At 36.1% G+C, this 18,345-nt stretch overlaps 1 protein-coding gene across 2 annotated transcripts in view; it reads left to right on the top strand.

The window, feature by feature from the left end:
* ZCCHC2 (zinc finger CCHC-type containing 2) overlaps positions 1-15,303 on the top strand; it is a 102,200-nt gene extending 86,897 nt beyond the window's left edge. The window contains exon 14 of one of the 2 annotated variants that reach the window (XM_056824237.1): positions 14,558-15,303. In XM_056824237.1, the coding sequence (XP_056680215.1) occupies positions 14,558-14,748 (191 nt within the window). In that variant the 3' untranslated portion in view covers positions 14,749-15,303. Of the gene's footprint in view, positions 1-973; positions 3,068-14,557 lie in introns of those variants that run through there. The other variant, XM_001375824.4, reaches the window with a different exon arrangement.
* Positions 15,304-18,345: the final 3,042 nt, after the last annotated feature.

Raw genomic sequence — 18,345 nt, 5'->3', positions numbered from 1 at the left:
CTTGTTTTTGAGCTTACCTGTTTACCTTGATCATGGGGATTCTCATTATGGCAAAAAGAAGTGTCTGTGTGTCTTTGTGTCTGTTGTATATTAGTGGTGAAGTATAAGATGAACATTTCAGAATAGCTCATTAATTACCCAGGCAGGTTCCATAGAACACAGTGAGGTTCATAAAGACTTATTTTGCAGATGAAGAATAGAACAGGAGGGCTTTTAAGCCAAAGCCTTGTGTGTTTTCAGTAGACACTAGCATTCATAAATAAGAGTGAGGGCTTTCATTCTGGAATGCAAAGTCTCATCACACTACCTTTTTTTTTTTTAACAGTCTTGTAAATCATGTTTTCCTTAAATAGTAAGCAAAAATTTTAAATGTTAAAGAATTAGAAAATAGTCTAGCCATCTAATTATGTTTATAAAATAACTATCTAGGATATCTATGCACAACCAGCCAGCCTCATTCATCAACTCCCAGCAAATGTAAGGTGGATTCACCTCCAAGATTCTACTACATTTGTAGAAACAAGATATTAGAACAGTGGCTTGGGGATGAGTGAATGTGAATTAAATTTAATACAACCAAAGGGAGCAAAAAAAAAAATCCTTAATAGTATTTGTATGAGCGGGACATTGGATGCAATGTTCTCAAACTCTTCTCTACGCTACACTCACATTGGCCTTTGTCATTTTGCCAAATCTTAACAGGAAAGACCAGTCTTGATATTTGGTGTATTTATTTTAGCCCCCTTCCCCCCCCCCCCCGAAGATGAAATTTCACATCATTTTAGATTGGACTTACTTAAAGCACAAACTTCATATGAATGGATTTCTTAAGTAGTTTTATTTACCATTTTGGAACTTAACTAGTGCTGAAGAAAGTGCCTTCTGAAGAGCATGTCCATTTGATATCTTATAGTGATTTGTAATCCATTTAATTGTAAGCAGTGACTTAGCAGTTCTGTCTTTCCTGTTTTAGGCACTTACAGACTGAGATACGCACCTCCCCCTCCCCCTTCTAATGATACGTTGGATTCTGCAGACTGAAACAAGTAAACATTGCCTCTTAATACACTGAAGCTTGGGGAAAGTGGGAGTGGGAGGGCGAGGAGGGGAAAGAAAGTTTTTGTCTTGCCTTTATATTTCCCCGGATTTCTATGCAGTTGGGATTTTTCATTTCTCTTGCAACAATGTTCCAAAACAAAAGAAGAATACTTTTGAGCCACTGGTCTCCTGGTTCAACAACAGGCTTGTATGATACATGTAATTAAACACACAGCCAAACTATCAGAGGAAAGCATTGAAGCGTACTTTTTACACTGAAGACTTGACACGTGCAATGTTTACTGCATCTTTTAAAATGTCATGGTTAACCTTTGACAACACTGGTAAAGTAGTCATGTGGTTAAGAACAAAACCAGGCCCCACTCCACACCCCTTTTCCCCATCTACCCCTTTCCAATTTTCTCCCTGAAATGCTGCTTTCCCTCTCCCTCACTCACTTTGTCCACACGCTACATTGGCCTGCATGAGTAATATGCAGTTTCTACTTGTCCACACTTTTGTAAATTGCTGTGCTCATAAATGGAGGAGGAAGGGTTTCCTTTTCCTCTTAGGAGAGAAATCAGATTCACAAACGTGTGTGTGTGTGTGTGTGTGTGTGTGTGTGTGTGTGTGTGTGTGTGTAACACAAGTAGCTCAATATACATATATGCAGCACTCATGTGTCCAAAGTAAATTGAAATGCGTGAAAGAAAGGGGAGGAGGTGAAAAACCATATGAACTTGTTAAAAAAATTGAAAATGGACAAGAGCTTTCTTTTTAAATTAAAAAAAAAAACTTTTTACTTCCAATAAAAACTTTTAGCCTGTTGATTCAGAGAGACACAAAGTGAACAAATGGTGTGAATGTTGTATTCCTGTGTGTTTGCATTTGTAATGAAAGATGACAGTTTTCTTTTTTGAAGTTAGTCTACTACCGTGTCGCATTAAAATGGACACGATACTTGAGTAAAATGTTTTCCTCTACATACTGTTACAGTGTTACCTTGTATTTAGAATGTAAGTGGTTTATTTCAATCTGAACAGAAGCTATGGTTTTCTACAAAAAGTCAGGTATTAGTACTATAACCTGTCTCGTAGCAAAGTCACTATTTTATAACAGTTTACCACTATGCGTGATTATAATGTGAAAGACTGAATTTTGAGTGTAAGATGGTATTAATCATGTCAGTGTCATGTCACTAAGTTTAATGCTGCTGTTTTTTTTAAAGCCAATCTATGTACTAAATTGCTTCCAGGTATTTTTTGATTTCCTAAAGTGCACTGAGGTTATCTGGAAGATATGAGTGTATTTTGATGACTGCTGCATTCAACAGCAATGAACAACTACCACTGTATATTCATAGGGTTGTGGGGTTTTTTTTGTTTTTTTTTTTCATTCCTCAGTTGATAGCAGGAATAAGAGGTTTTCTTTTGAAGGAGTGTGATATCAGAATGCAGCAGAGGAACTTAAATGTTTGGTCTTGAGTCAGACGCCTAACAAGGAAAAACTTGAAGAAGAAAAAAAGAAGCTTAATGCTTCATAGGTAGCATCTATATTTATAGCACCAGTGTACATTTTGAAACTTTCTTTCAGGAGTGGGAGGGCTAGGAAAAGGGAGTGGGTGGGTTTGAAGGGGTAGATGAAAGCTTTAATTTAAAATTTTTTAAAAATATTAGTAAAGGAAATTATTTTGATTAAAAATATTTTATTTGATCTGGGTATTTTTGGACCACATTATTAAATGAATTGCTAAACTATGGTTGAGTTGTTCAAGTGAGAGTTTTGATAAGCACCACATGGACCTGCATTGTGAATTACCTGCCAGTTGTACTTTATGGAGCTTATTTTATGATTTAAAATACTGTACTGTAAATAGGAGGTACGTTACCTTCTCTTTATTTGTATGTTTACCATATACTTTGATATTTGAAATGTTATGTACTGGAAAGGTCACTTATATTTCTAGAACAGATTGGATTTTATGCAATCTTTTTTCCTTGAATTAACAGCAATAAAAAATGAAAAACAATTTCTCTTAAGTATTTTTTGCTTTATTACTCATTTCATTGAAAGTTTTAAGTAAGTTAGGATACCATTTACCTCTTTCTAGGTTTTTCTAAGCTAAGAGTCTACATAGTTGATGTCGGAGATAACTTTCAATGATACCTATCACTATAATGATGAGTCTAATCTAGATTAGCTGGTTTCTTCAGTTCACGTTTCCAGCTAATTTTATTTTCTTGGTCTTTATTGGGTATAAAAGATAGCTGAAGAAATCCATTTGTATTTGTTAAATCTTGACCATCAAATACTCCTCCAGATTGATATCAAAGCATCTATTTTGTCCCATAAAGATAGAAGAGTCATTTTTTAAAAAACCACTGCCTTCTGTCTTAGGATCAATACTAAATATAATACTAAATTCCAAGGCAGAAGAGTGATAAGGGCCAGGCAGTTAGGGTTGTGTAACTTGCTCAGGGACACACAGCTAGGAAAGAAGCTCCATTTTTGTAAACCCTTTTACACAGCATGCCAATAACTTAGCTGAATTCTCCAGTTTTTGTCAGCCAATAAATTGTTTTGTTAGCCTAGTGAAAAATTGGAGTACTTTTAAAAAAATGCTTTCTGTCTGCTAATTTAAAATTTCTCTTTTTAAGTGACATGTGGGAAGTAGTAGGAATTATACTTCAGTAACAACAGTCTTTGCTTTTATTTTCTAGCAGAAATAATAAAAATGTGTTATTGACACAATAAGGGAAATTTTGCTTACATTTTTGGATCAACAGGATAGTCATAAGGCAGAAAGAGACCATCAGATCTTGCCACCAGGTTCTCCAGGAACACTGAATTACTAGCAGGGTCTTTCTTTTATTCTGCTATCTGGGCTTTGTAATTACCCTTCCAGGTATTCCAGTGAGTAGTCATTCAGTGACCTGTACTCTGGAGCTGAGGTGTCAAACTCCGGTAGCCTCCAAAGAAAACAAAACCAAAAAATCTTGAGGGCTGCTGAACCAGATTAAAATGTAATTGCAAAATGTTTCACAAAATTAGTGAAAAGTGTAGTACAACACAAATAACGTTAGTTTGTGGTTTTCTCAGTTGTTATGGGAGCTATTTCTATTTGAGTTTTAACCCCATTCTGTGGTATCAGTTATATTTTAATCTGGTTTAAGACAGACCCACCACCTGGCAGTTTGACGCCTGTGGTCTGGGAGTTTTTTTTTTTTAAACCCTTACCTTCCATCTTGGAATCAATACTGTTTATTGGTTCTAAGGCAGAAGAGTGGTAGGCAATGGGGGTTAAGTGACTTGCCCAGGGTCACACAGCTGGGAAGTGTCTGAGGCCAGATTTGAACCTAGGACCTCCCATCTCTAGGCCTGACTCTCAATCCACTGAGCCACTGGCTGTCCCGTGGGATTTTTTACATTGGTCTATGTTACGTCTAGGGAGACATTTTGAATGATACTAGAAGGGTTGACCTCCATCATCAATAAAATTACAACCAGGAACTAGAAATTCAGGGTGAAGAAAGATGAGCATTTTGTTCCTTATGAAGCTTAACTATTTGGCATTTCACATTTCATTTTCACAACTTTAGAGGGTATCATTAAATTTGGTGAACTGAAGTTTAATGAATGGCCTGTTCTGACACAATAATAGTAAAATTTTCAATGTGCACGTTTCAGTGCCCTGAAGGTTATTGGTTCACAGCACTAATAATTCATCTTCTTACTAGAATTAAAGTCTCTTGAACAAATATGGGCCCAGAACTCTCAAAGTATGTAAGTTATACCTTCAACAGACAATCTAGGTGAGACAGAACTTAAAAAAAAAAAACATGGAACCACTGAACAACGGACAAAGTGCAAAATCACCTATAATCATGCCAGAATTCATTTTGCAAAATTTTTGTTAATCACTTGCAGAGAGGTGAAGTATTTGATGAAGTGGACAAGTTGTTGAGCAAGATTTAATGAAGGAAATGGGCCTTGATACTGGTCTTGAATGATAACTCAGATGTGGATAGACAAATGTGGGAAGGCTATCCCATGGAAGGAAGAATGAATGGAGTTGGAGAACACACAGCCGTGAGAACAGGTGGCATAGGGATAAGCAGGGAAGACCAATCTAGCTAGAGCAAGAAAATACGTTTTTAAAGATAGTTAAGATCAGATTGAATACATTAGAATTAAGTTATGTGGGGTCCTTGCATGCCAGAATAAGGTGTTTTTGGAATTTATCAAATGCAATTTTTAAGCCATCAAGTAGGAGAGTAACAATTTGAAAATAGTGTTTTAGGAAGATTATTAGCTATGGGCAGAATTCAGTTGAACAACAGGGACTTAACACTTAAACAATTTTTTTGAAAAACCAATTAAAAGAGACTAGTTGGACTTGCCGGTATGAGGTTCTAGACCCAAGTGAGAATATGAGCAATATACAGAACTTGGATGGAGAGATACTGTAAGCTTATTTGACTGGGAGAATCAATATCGAGGCTGTTAACAAGGACATTGGGAAAAGCAATTAACTTAGAAGAAAAGGTGTTTCAGATGGATAAAGAAGAACGTAACTTTTTAAAAGCAACTTATGAATTTCTCCCTTTTCCTACTTGTGAATCAGACAGATTCGTCTCTTTCTCATAATAGGTATAGAATATTCTGAAATATTAGATAAGCAGCTCTTTTAAGTCTTTTTTTTTCTCCAGACCTGGTTTTGGCTTTCTTATGAATTAATCATTTCAGCATAACCCCTTTCTCCCCAAAAAACCATTTATACATAAAGGATTTTATATATATATTTTATATAGAGATATATTGATATATGCCCATGAATTGTTATGTATAGTTTTAGTAACAATTCTGCTAGCTGTTGAGTGACAGTACCAAATAAAATTCAGCATGTCATGGTTTCTTCTCCCTAGCCTTCCCTGCTTTTATAGCCACCATTCTCCCACCTGTATGTGTTACACGCTTTGCCATCATCCCTGAATTGATTACCCCAAAGCCCTCTTGATTCTGCCTCTGTAATATTTACTCTGACATACAGTAAAAGTTCAGAGTGCTTTCTGAACTCTGAACAGAACAGAGTGCTGTGAGTACACCTGGGAGGTGGTCAGTATAAATTATGTCCAGAGTGTTTGACATGACTGGAGAAGAGTGAGGCTGAGAGCTGGCCTCATAAGCCAGGGGGATGTTGCTGCTGTTGTTTTAGTCTAAGCTTTCTGTTCCCTCTACACTGTGCTGGCCCTTACGGGCTCTCTCCTTCCCGGCACGAGTGCCACCAGAGTGCCACCAGCCTCTCGTTACTATTCTCAACTTAGCAGGCTCTCCTCGTTAGCATTTTCCTGGACTTCTCAGCTCCTTTTCTCCACTCTTCAGTTTTTCTTTCTATTCTATGACCAATTCACTTCCTTGAGGCTAACTCTTCAGTTTATTTTCCATCCATCCCTTCCAAGAGTCACCTTTAGCCTTAGATGCTAAACTCATACTGTAAAGCAATCATTAAGTTATATGCAGGAAAGGAAAGTGATTAATAAATACTATAGACATGCTTAATGTCTTATCACAAAACTTTATCTCCTTGGCTCACACCCCCTTATAGTCCTAGATTCTAATTTAGATCTAAATGCACACTACCCAAACACATAGAGGAGTATGAATTAGAAATAAAAGTTTTGGGGAGTAGGCACTGTTGACTTCTGTAAAAAGAAGTAAAACCACCTATAGGAATTATCTCAGGTGGTGATTTATTTTCCTGCTACACTCTAGGAAATCCTCCTCTCCTGTCTATCTTCTTCAGCCCCTTTCAGATTACAATTTTGCTGAGGCTTTTCAGAAATTGCTTGGACATCTATTATAATAATTAGCATTTCTAGAGTGCCTACTATGTCCATTTAATCCATAAGTATTTTACAAATACCTCAGAACCTTGGAGGATAGGCACTATTATTTGTGGCTATTTTACAGTTGAGGAAATGAGCCTTTTTTAAAAAAATTGAGCATAGGATCTTAAGATTTATTTTACAGAGTACAGAACAATGAAAGAGGAGAGGATATAATCATTTCACAGCGCTTCATAAGTTCAGAATCTAAAAGGTTACTGTCAAATCAAGGAGAAAAGAAACAAATCTGCAACTAAATTTACTTTTTTTTAAAAAAATCTTTACCTTTTGTCTTGGAATTGATACTAAGTATCAGTTCCAAGGCAGAAGAGCAGTAAAGGCTAGACAATTGGGATTAAGTGACTTGCCCAGGATTGGTTACACAGCTGTTAAGCATCTAAGGCTGAATTTAAGTTCAGATCTGCCTGATTCTGGGCCAGGTGGTCCATCCCTTGTGCCACCTAGCTGCCTCTGTATCAAGAAAAGCAGCTCTGCAGGTGTGAATAGATTTGCCCTAAAATTCATAGTTATCCAAAGAGAAAACTAATTTCCCAAAGGACAAATTGTGAAAGTAAGATGAACAACTTTGATTATCTAAAATTTTGAATAAATATATAAAAGTTACAAGGGAAATAAGCAACTGGGGGGAAATCATTTCAACAAGTTTTTCTTTTAAATTGCTTGTGAAAGATGTAGGGAACTGAGAAGTCTCCCAATAGATAATGGCCAAAAGGATGTGAACAGGCAGTTTTCAAAGGAAAAAAATTAACCAACAGTCCTAAAGAAAAGCTCACTAATAATTAGAGAAATGCAAACTACAACTTTGGGGTTTCACTTATCAGACTGGCCAAAATGACAAGAGAAAAATGGCAAATGGGGGTCTGTGGGCAAAGTGACCCCAGTGCACTTTTGGTGGAGTTGCAAATTAGGCCAGCAGTTTCAGAAAACAATTTGGAACTATACCCAGAAAGTTGCCAAACTGTGCATACCCTTTAATCCATAGTAATCATTACATTATATCTCAAAGAAAAAGGAACAGGACCAAATGAACAAAAATATATCAGTTCTTTTCCTGGTAGCCAAAAATTGGAAATTAAAGGATATCCTCTTAGGGAATGGATATCTGAATAATGGACCATGGGATAAAAAAAATGATGAAATGGATAATTTCAAAGAAAACTGGGAAAATCTATGAACTACAGAGCAAAGTAAGCAAAACTAAACAATTTGTACAGTAATGTCATGTAGAGAAAACAACTGATCAACACAAATGAGAAATCACAAGTCCAAAAGAATAAAGATTCAACACACCTCTCACCAGACAAATAAGTGGTAAACTTAAAATGAACCAAGAAGCATACATTTTCAGATGTAATTAATGGGCAAATTTATTTTACCATCTGGGTATCAAGGACTTTATTTTTCAGGTTTCAAATTCTGTTCAATTGGGATGGAAGGGAAAGTATAAGGGACTGATTTTAAAATGATTATAATTTGAAAAAATAGGGAAGTCATGTGAAGAAAACAGTATCAAAGAAAAATAAATTCACTGATTCTACCAAAGCAGATAATAGTAACAGAATCCAGAAAAATAAAATTTCAGAGTGCACTTCTTAATTCATACTTTTGTAAACAGATAATGAGAGTTGCTGGGTTTTTGTCATGCTACTGAAGGCCATGCCTAGTAGCTTAGAAGTAGCCCAAGTTCAATTCAGCAAACATAGCATCCAGCACAAAGTAGAAATGGAGGAGAAATTTCCTGTTGAAGATATTGTCTATTTGCAAATGGCATGATGCTGATTGCCTTGAGGTCTGAAACATTAAAAAGCCGCCAAAATGAGTTCATGAGTACTCTAAGAGTTTGACCTCGGTATCTGTACAGAAAAAAAAATAAAGAATGCCCATTTCCAAACTTTGTTGCTCATTCAGCTGGTCCATCACGAATCTTTTTTTTTTCTGTCATAATTCTGTAGATAACAATGAATTGAGATCAGAATTGAATATGAAGAAGAGCACTATTCCCTTTAGAAACTTCCATAATGCCCTAAAAATTTCTTATTTGCTCTTAAATTAAAAAAAAAAAATTTTTGTTTTTCATAGCCTCTGTATTTTTGAATATATCCTCCCACTCTCTTACCCAGCGAGTCATCTTTTATAACAAAGACTTAAGAGAAACATGGATTAAATAAAAGGAACAGAACAATACATTCAAAAAAAAAATCTACTGAACACACCGACATCTCTTAACAGATTTAGGCAGGGCTTTACCAATTAATAGCCATTACCCAAATGATGCACAGCATTTTATCAATAATGACATGGACCTAATGGCAGTGATTACATAAAAGGAATGACCAAAGAAAGAAGAAGGGCAGTGGGGAGAGTGGAGAGGTCCCCATGATGCAATGATGGCCACAAAAAATATTGCTTTACTTCCCAGGGCTTGTTTGCTTGTCAAATGATGAGATTGGACTAAATGACCTTTAAAGAGCTTTTTAGCACTACATCTATAATTCTGAGATCACAGGGTTCCAAGATTCACAGTTCTACAGTATTACCCAAAGAACATTGATTTTGGGGAGGGGAAAAAAAAGACCGTCTTTTATGTGGCAAGAAGCTTTCAGTCCCTTGAATTTCTCTCTTAAGTCCCTAGCACTTTCTCCTATTCAATCCTGTGCCCAACTTGTTGTTTCCAGGGCTTTGCAAATATTTGGACTCTCCAATCTGGATAATGTATATTTTTCACCTACTTGCCCCTCCCCACCTGTTTTCTACTTGATTATGTCCATCTCTTTAAGTAACTAATTTGCATTGAGAAATGTTCTGAGTCTCGATGGAATGAATTCATATGTCATCTGCAAACAGCATATGGAAGGAATCCCTCTTCCAACTCCACTTTGTGCAGCTGGTGAACACCTTCTGGCAAGCAGAGGTCTCTTGTTTCCATCTGTAGATTTTTCAGAACTAGAAAGAATCTGTGAGGCCATTTAATACAACCTCCTCATTTTACAGGTGAGGAAACTTGATTGCCTTGCTTGAACCATATAAAGGATCAATGAACAAAGATTCTTGTACTACAAGGAGATGTACATAAAAGTGTCTGGTTGGAGGAGAGCCCTGAAGAAATCATTTTGCTCTCCCAAGTCAAATACTTTTTTATAATCAACCAACAATAAACATTAGTACTTAGTACCGTGTCTAACACATAGTTGACACTTAATAAATATTGACTGATTGATCCTGGAATGTTGTTTTCTTAACCACCCAGTCAATTCTGGGTCTGTGAAGATGGTCTGCTGTAGAGAATTGTGAAAACCACCTTCTCCCCTTCTCATTTCATCAACAAAGCCTTCTATGCACATATAACCCCCTAAAGCTTTTAGGGAGATGAAGTTCTTACTTTCACCATTGCTAATATCTTGGTGATGAGATAAATAGGTTTTTTTTCCTCTTTGAGAGGTCTCAAAAATCAGTCCCTAAATACCTTTAAGCATGTCACCCCAGCAAAGATTTCCTCTGTAATGTGTCATACACCCAGCTTCATCTCAAGTGCTGCTCATAGATATCTCCAGTTGCCCGCCGAGTGTTAAGTCCAGATGTGGTTATCCTAACGTAATCATTGATCACCCTGGAAGCAGCAGCAGACGTGCTCCCAATGGATTCCATTTCCTCTCTGTTCTCTTCCTCTCCTGTTGCTCTAAGTGCTCTCGTAGATTAGATGAGGTCTCTCTGTAGGCTTGTTCTCCACTCAATTTTTTACCTGTTTTGTGAGATTAAACTGCCCAAAACATTAGTTTGTAATTAGTTCGTGCTGTTCTGGTGCAAGTGTTGCTGCCTGGGGTGATTTCTGGGTTATTGTGGGAACTACTTTCCATCAATTAGACTTCTCCAAAAAACATGATAGTTATCAGTTAATCTTTGCCCTTATCTTATCATTTTATTTTTTCCAGAATCAGTTATTAAGGAGTTTCGTTGGTTGTGCTATTATAATTACACGAGATCTTTTTCTCATTTTTATTTTTCTAACTTATTGCTTTTGTTCTTTGCTTTAACCAGTATATGACTAGATTCTGCAATGCCTCTCACTTCAATAACCAATGTTTCCTCTGGGATTACATTATAATCAGTTTCTTTTTTTTTTTTTAAGTTACATTTGGAGCTCATCTTCTCACCCTCTTCTTTAGAGAAAGTGTTCATAATACAGAGAATTGGGCCTCTTTCATAATGCCAATCATATTTTCCATCCTATTTTGTTCCACCCTTCTTTACACACTAGACTCGCCCCTTCTTCAAACCTCCCTATTTCTGTTTAAGACATTTTTGAGGCAATCTCTTTTTTTTAATTTTCTTTATATATACATATATTCCTCCTTAGTAGAATGTGAGCTCCATAAAGACAGTAATCTTTCTTAATATATCTAATAAAATGTCTTAAAATGTGTGTTAATTGTGTGGGATTGACAACTTATTCATGGAAGGCAAAGGGAAAGAAAACAATAAAAGATGATTATGGTTTAGATTCTAGATGATTGGGAAAATGTACAGCCCTTAAAAAGAAAAAGAATGGAAAGAAATAAGTTGTAGTAGAGAGTGCAGTTTACTTTTACAAACAGATAATAAAGTCTCTTCTTTCTCCTCTAGAGCAAATGACAAATGGATTATGCCCCAAATTTCATTTGTAAATCAATTGTTTGTCATTTGGAATAGATGTTCTCATAGAAATAATTAAACCATGATTAAATCCCAAGGCTAGCAAGAGTCACAGAATATTAAAAACTGAACTTTACTGATTAACTTGTCCAGAGATTCTAAAAATTCTTCATCTCAGGATCCCTTTACACTCCCAGAAATGATTGAAGACCCTTCCCAAAAGTTCTTGTTTACTTGGGTAATTTCTATTAGTAATTACTATAATAGAAATTAAAGTCTCTTAGTATTATTATGAAAATATTGTTATTTATGTTAATTATGAAAATGTTACTGACCATCTGAAGGAGCCTTAGAGACTCCCAGAAATCACTGAACCACATTTTGACAATCGATCACTGTTCTATATTTAACAACCAGATCTCCAGGGTTGGAAATATAGCCATAACACACTTTTAAATTTAATCTGCATTTTTAACATTTTCTCCATCACTTAAGAATACACATTTCACAACAAAGCAATAAATCAAAAACTGATTTGTAGCTCCGACTTCTTACATGTAAATGCTAACATGGAAAATTTAACATTCAGCTTTCACAAGTTGCTTTGAGCTGGTGCCAGCACACCCCTGGATCTAGTTCAATCCTCTCATCTAACAGGTAAGAAGACAAAGACCCAAAATGTGGAATTAACTTCACTAAAGTGTAAAACAGTTAATTTGTGGCAAAACTGGAATATGAACCCATTTCTTCATATTCAATGACCCAAGGTCAGAGTAAGGATTAAATGAGATGTTTAGAGCACATCACAAACCTTAAAGTGTAATATAAATGTGAGATATTGTCAACCAAAGGGACCAAAAGAAAAAAACAAGAACCAGCCCTCAGATATACTAGTAGCATTTATTGGGCGTGGGCTAAAAAGTTAACTCCAGTGTGACTATAGAGGCATTTATGGGACAGTACAATGAGCGTGAATTTGTAGTTGGACATTATGCTTTGCCCTTGGGTTAGGAACTTATCCAGGGTCACTGGGTATCTGAAGCCAGATTTGAATTCAAGTCTTTCAGCATTCTATTCAGTGTGCCACCAACTGCCTATATTCTAGGTGCATAAGGAAGTAAATATTGTCTGACTTTTCAAAAATCATTTTCATTCTTCTATAAAGGTGTGGTTCAATGCTTGAATCAGAGGAGCTAGGTTCAAATCCCACTTCTCATACCACCTATGTGTCCATGAGCAAGTGACTTAATTTCCTTGGGGCCCATTTTTTTTTTAAATATAAAAATGACAAGATTGTGCTAACTGACTTCTGAAACCTCTTCACTCCAGTTCTGTGATGCTATGAAATGCACGTGTTTTAAGAGTTCTTCCTATTTTCATTTTGGGGTCTTGGTTTTGTATGAGTGTGCTCTTATAACAGTGACCAATATGGAAGTGTGTTTTGTATGACAATAAAAATAAAATATTTTTTTAAAAGGGAAAAAAATGTTCTTCCTATTCAGCACTTTTGGAAATAGGGGAAAAAATAACGGCTTGCTTTGGAAAATCAGGGTTTTATTTATCAAATTTTATTTTATTTATCAAAATTCATAGGGTAACTCCTCCATTTGCTATTTTTTTAATCACTAAAAACTAGCTGCAATATTATATTCCCTCTTGCCAAGGATTTTTTTGTTTGTTTGGGAGGGGTGGGGATTCGGTGAGGGTAGCACTTTGTAAACTTTGAAGTGGCTGTGTGAATGTGAGCTATTATAACCTCATTAGCTAACCTTGGTTTCCTAAATCCTAACTTTGTCCATGCAACCCCTTTTCCTCAGATTCTGTACATCCTTCCCCTTTCTGAATTATAGGTCAGAATACAGTGGTGCCCTCTGGGATGCAGGGACAATGGGTGAGCGGTCACAGAAGCTCTTTATTTCTTTTCCAGTTCAGGCAGAGAAAATAAAAGACAATAGAAAATAGCTACAGAAAGAAAAAGAAAGAAAGAAAGAAAGAAAGAAAGAAAGAAAGAAAGAAAGAAAGAAAGAAAGAAAGAAAGAAAGAAAGAAAGAAAGAAAGAAAGAAAGAAAGAAAGAAAGAAAGAAAGAAAGAAAGAAAGAAAGAAAGGAAGGAAGGAAGGAAGGAAGGAAGGAAGGAAGGAAGGAAGGAAGGAAGGAAGGAAATCTAAAGGAAATTTTTAACATTCTGCCTTTTCTCCACTGGCATCTATATTTGTGCACATTACAGTATGGCAGCCAGCACTGAGCACAAGATGAGTTTTTGAAAATGATTTGCAAAATAATAGAGAACCTCTATTTGTGTAACATGTCTTTTGAGTCACAGATTTAGAGCTGAAATGACCTTAGAAATCATCTAATCCAACCTGTTCATTTTTTAGATGAGAAACTTACGTTCCCAGAAGTGAAGCAATGCCATGGCAACCCAGGTCTTCTGTAGCCATCAGAATCCAGCTTGTAGCCTCTGCCATCAAATCCGCCACAGCCCCTTCTTCATTTCTAAGGGAAAGGACATAAATTTTGAGTGGTCATTCAGTCCAGCTCCCTAATTTTATAGATGAAATCCCAGCTCAAAGATGTTAAATGACTAGACCAAAGTAAATCCAAATTTTCCACTACAGACAAAGCACTTGGTCTACTGTACCACACTACCTTACAGTCACTCAATTGGGGAAATTCCAGAACAATGTAATGGGAGAAAGGGGTTAATTATATCAGAAGGTTGGACTGGATTATATTTAAATATAGGGTCACCAGGAATTTAATTTATTGCAAAGAGATTTATTTACAATTTATTTACAAAATATAGAAAGAATGAAGTAGGAAATCAGAGAGATGATAGGGTAAGATATCTAGCCTGAGCACTAAGTAATTTACTCCCGCCTCTGGCTCAACCCTAGCGAGGGAAAGTTAGTCTGGGGAAGTCTCTCTCAAGAAGTAGGTCTCTCCTGAGGCAAGTTTTTGTTTTTGTTTTGTTTTGTTTTTCAGTAAATCCAGGAAAGGAGTCAGCCTTTTCACTCACCAGGTGTCAGTCCAAAGGAAGAGATTTAAGAACAGCCTCACCAGGAGCAGGGTCTCAGGTCCAGCCAGCAGATTCTTCTTCAGCTGAAGATCTCAGACAATTCTCCCACAAATCTCAGATGATTCTCTCTTCACAGGAAGTTGCAACTCCCTTTTAAAGACACTTTCTTTTGTGTCACTTCCTATGCCTTCCCCTAATTTTACATCTACCAATCACAGTTGAAGCTTTTATTCTGATTTGTCACCCACTATTGTACATGTGGGTCACAGACCTCTCCCACTCACATGTGAATGGGGTGTTTACACCTTTGGTGATTAAATCTAAAATGGGGAGTTAATTTAATTTCATCAAGGGAGAGTTAAATTTAATCTTCACAATAGTTAACTTAGTTTTGCCTTCCTTTTGGTTTCCTTCCTTATATTCTGAGTATTTTCTGTGGTGAAGGACTATTTCAAGAAAAGAGGCCAGGGAGGGAGGACAAACACACACAAGAAGTTTCATGATTTCTAGAACCATCTTCTAAGCAAAACTAACTGGCAGATGAATGTAACATCCCTCCCTCTGTGCCATGCTTCATCTTTCCTTCCTGCAATCAAGATTTTGAATAGACCTCTACCCTGTGCCTCTTGGTTCTTATTTCTTGTTAGAATTTGTAAATCAGACTCAAGCTTGTTATTTTTATTTTACCAAATTAGTAAAGACCATAGTTTTATCTTCCTGTGTTGCTGCTTACCAAAGCCAGTTGTGTGAGTGAAAAGGAAATTCCCTAAAAATGTTCTAAATCAGACTAATTTTAAATGTGATGTGTGTACAGACACACACACACACACACACACACAGTTAACCTAAGTTCTTTACAATCATATCATTTGATCATCACAACAAACCTGGGAGGTAGATGTTATATTAATTTTACAGATAAGGAAACTGAGGCAAATGGCAGTCAGGATCATTCAGGTAGCAAGTGTTTGAGATCACACATTTGAGCTCGGGTCTTCCTAACTCCAGGCCCAGCCCTCTAACCACTGCCCCATCACTAACCTTGATGCTCCATGAAGTTCACAAAATTCTGAATGGGCAAGGTTAGAAGAGGTCAAATTTTTTATTTAACTGAATGGAAGAATGTAAAAGGAATAAGAAGCTTTATCTTAAACTTTTTTTTGAAAAATCTTAAAAAATTAAACTAAGCCTAATCACAGGAGAAGAGAACTTCGGTGCCTTGTTTAAAAAAGAAAAGAAAAGAAAAAGAAAAAGATCCAAAATTGAAATCCTAACCCAAGGAAAGGGAGAATCTATTCTAAAGATAAAGACATAATCCTAGACAGATCCTAAACTTGAATTGAGCCCCAAAATAGAGAAGACCCAAAATTCAATTCCTGAGACTTCAGGAAAAAAAATACACATATTAACAAACAAAAATGGAATGTGATGTTAAATCCAGAAGAGGAGAAAAACTCAAAACCTCAAAGAAAAAAAAATACCTTGCCCATAAGAACAATTAGAATTCCTCAAAGGATGCAAATGTTTGAAAAAGATATTTTAAAAGAAATGAATGTTGTGAAGGAGAAGTCGAGGAAAAGGATCAACAGTTTAATAGAAGAAAAGCTTGCCCTAGTGACAAATTCCACAAAAATCAGAATAGACCAAATAAAAAATTTAAAGAATCAATTTTTATTGATATCTTCTATGTCTTACATCATCACAATGATCCTAAGTATTCTTCCCCTTCCCAGAAAGCTATTTCATATAACACATAATATTTTTAGGGGGGAAAAAAACCCAGTACAAGTAACCAATACAGTGAAAAAGTCCAAAAATGTGTTGTATAACACATTTGGACCTCCCATCTCCATAAAAGGATAAATTGAGGTTGTCCTCTTTTTTCCAGAAATTAATAGCATCAAGAGGCATTAAGAATTCTTAAAACAACTCTTTAAATTCTTTTTTAAAATTCTTTTGAAAAAAGGTCAAAAGAATGAGAAAATAGAAAATGTAAGATATCTCAAAAAAAAAAAAGTTGACATGTTAGGAGACTCACTTAGACACTCCCAGATTGTTCAAAATGAAGGCACAATACCCTCCTTTAATTGGCTTCATGGCCAGAATAGGATGCATCTTAAAAACTGGTGACCCTGAATAGTTTATCTTTTCCAGCACTCTTTCCTAAATGTTCCTTCCTGCTGAGTCTAGAAAGTGAAGATCAAAATTCAGTAAGTATGGGCATTATGGATCAAACCAATGAGAGGGGAAGGAATTCCTTCCCCATACTTCCCTGCCATTTCTGGTTCTGAAAAATAGACTTGAGGGTATTTGTTTCTGTTCTGTTCCATTTGTCCTCAGTTTCATGTAGCTGATCATCCCCATCAGACAAAGAACTTGAGCCAGGGTGACCTTGGAGTCCGAGGAAATGTTCTTAATAAGGGTTCCCTATGATGACAAGAACATAGATCTAGACTCCTTGCCTCAATCTCATCTGAGCCTCATGACAGTTCTGTAGAGAAGATATTACAATATTATCCTCTTTTTGCAGAAGAGGAAACTGAGGTTCCAGGAGTTTAAATTACCCATGGTCACAGAGAAAATAGAAGTCAGAGGCAGGATTTGAAAAAACTTTAATTCCAGCATAATCAACCACAACCACACTGTGCTACCTCTCATGCTACCATATTGGACTTAGAAATGTCAGATTTATTTAGTAGAACTGATATATGCATGCATTCCTAGGCTATATATTCATAGATACTTTTATTGTGGTTCTTAAAATAGTATCCAAAATTTGCTAGACCACTATGCTAGAGATTGGAGCTGTAGAACAAAATAAAGCTTGACCCTGCCCTCAAGGACCTTGAATTTGATTGGTGGAAATATCCTGCACATATATAAGATACATACATAAAGTCAAGATAGATACCAAAAAGAAAAAAAAAACTAAAATATTGGAGAAAAGAGGGTACAATAGGATGTGGAGGGATCAGAAAAGCCTCCTGGAGATGGAAGCTGATCCTTGAAGGAAATGCAGGATTCTAAGAAACAGTGAAGGGTAGAGGAAATCCTAGGCAAGAACAACCTGAGCAAAAAGGCTTGGAAATGGAAAATCAGTGTCCTTTGTGTGAAAAAGTATGAAGTCCAATTTGGCCGAACCAAAGTACAGAAAGAGTAGGAATGTGGCTAGAAAGATCAGTTGCAATCAGATTGTGAAGGATTTTAAATGCAAAAATGAGGAGTTTGGGTTTTGTCTTGGACATTACAGGCAGCTGTTGGAGTTTGGCAGGCAGGGAAGTAGCAGGATGAGATCTGTGTGTTAGGAATATAAATCTGGTAGGTGAAAGGTCTCTATTAGGACATAAGGTTCTTAAGGGCAGAGACTATTTCTGCTTTTCTTTGTGTATCCAGCCTTTAGCACAGTGCTTAATAAGTACTTGCTGATTATTCCAAACTTGATTTAAATATCAGCAAGTAGACTACAACATATTTAAGAGATTATACTAGTTTGGATTTATACCAGGAATGTAAGATTTGTTCAACATAAGACTATAAATATAAAAAACCATGCTAAGAACCTAAATAATAAAACACCATATGATGATATTGATAGATGTTGAAAAGGATTTTGACAAAGTAGAACATTCATTTCTATTAAAAATTTTAGAACTCACTGGAATCGATGGACCTTTTCTTAAAATAATTAGCAGTATTTACCTAAATCCAATAGTAAATAAGTCATCTGAAAAAAAAATTAGAAGCCTTTCCATCA

This window comes from Monodelphis domestica, chromosome 3 (genome assembly GCF_027887165.1).
Source record: "Monodelphis domestica isolate mMonDom1 chromosome 3, mMonDom1.pri, whole genome shotgun sequence".
Classification (NCBI taxonomy): Eukaryota; Metazoa; Chordata; class Mammalia; order Didelphimorphia; family Didelphidae; genus Monodelphis; species Monodelphis domestica.
Note: the sequence above shows the minus strand (reverse complement) of the source record. Positions and strands in the feature narration are given on the sequence as shown.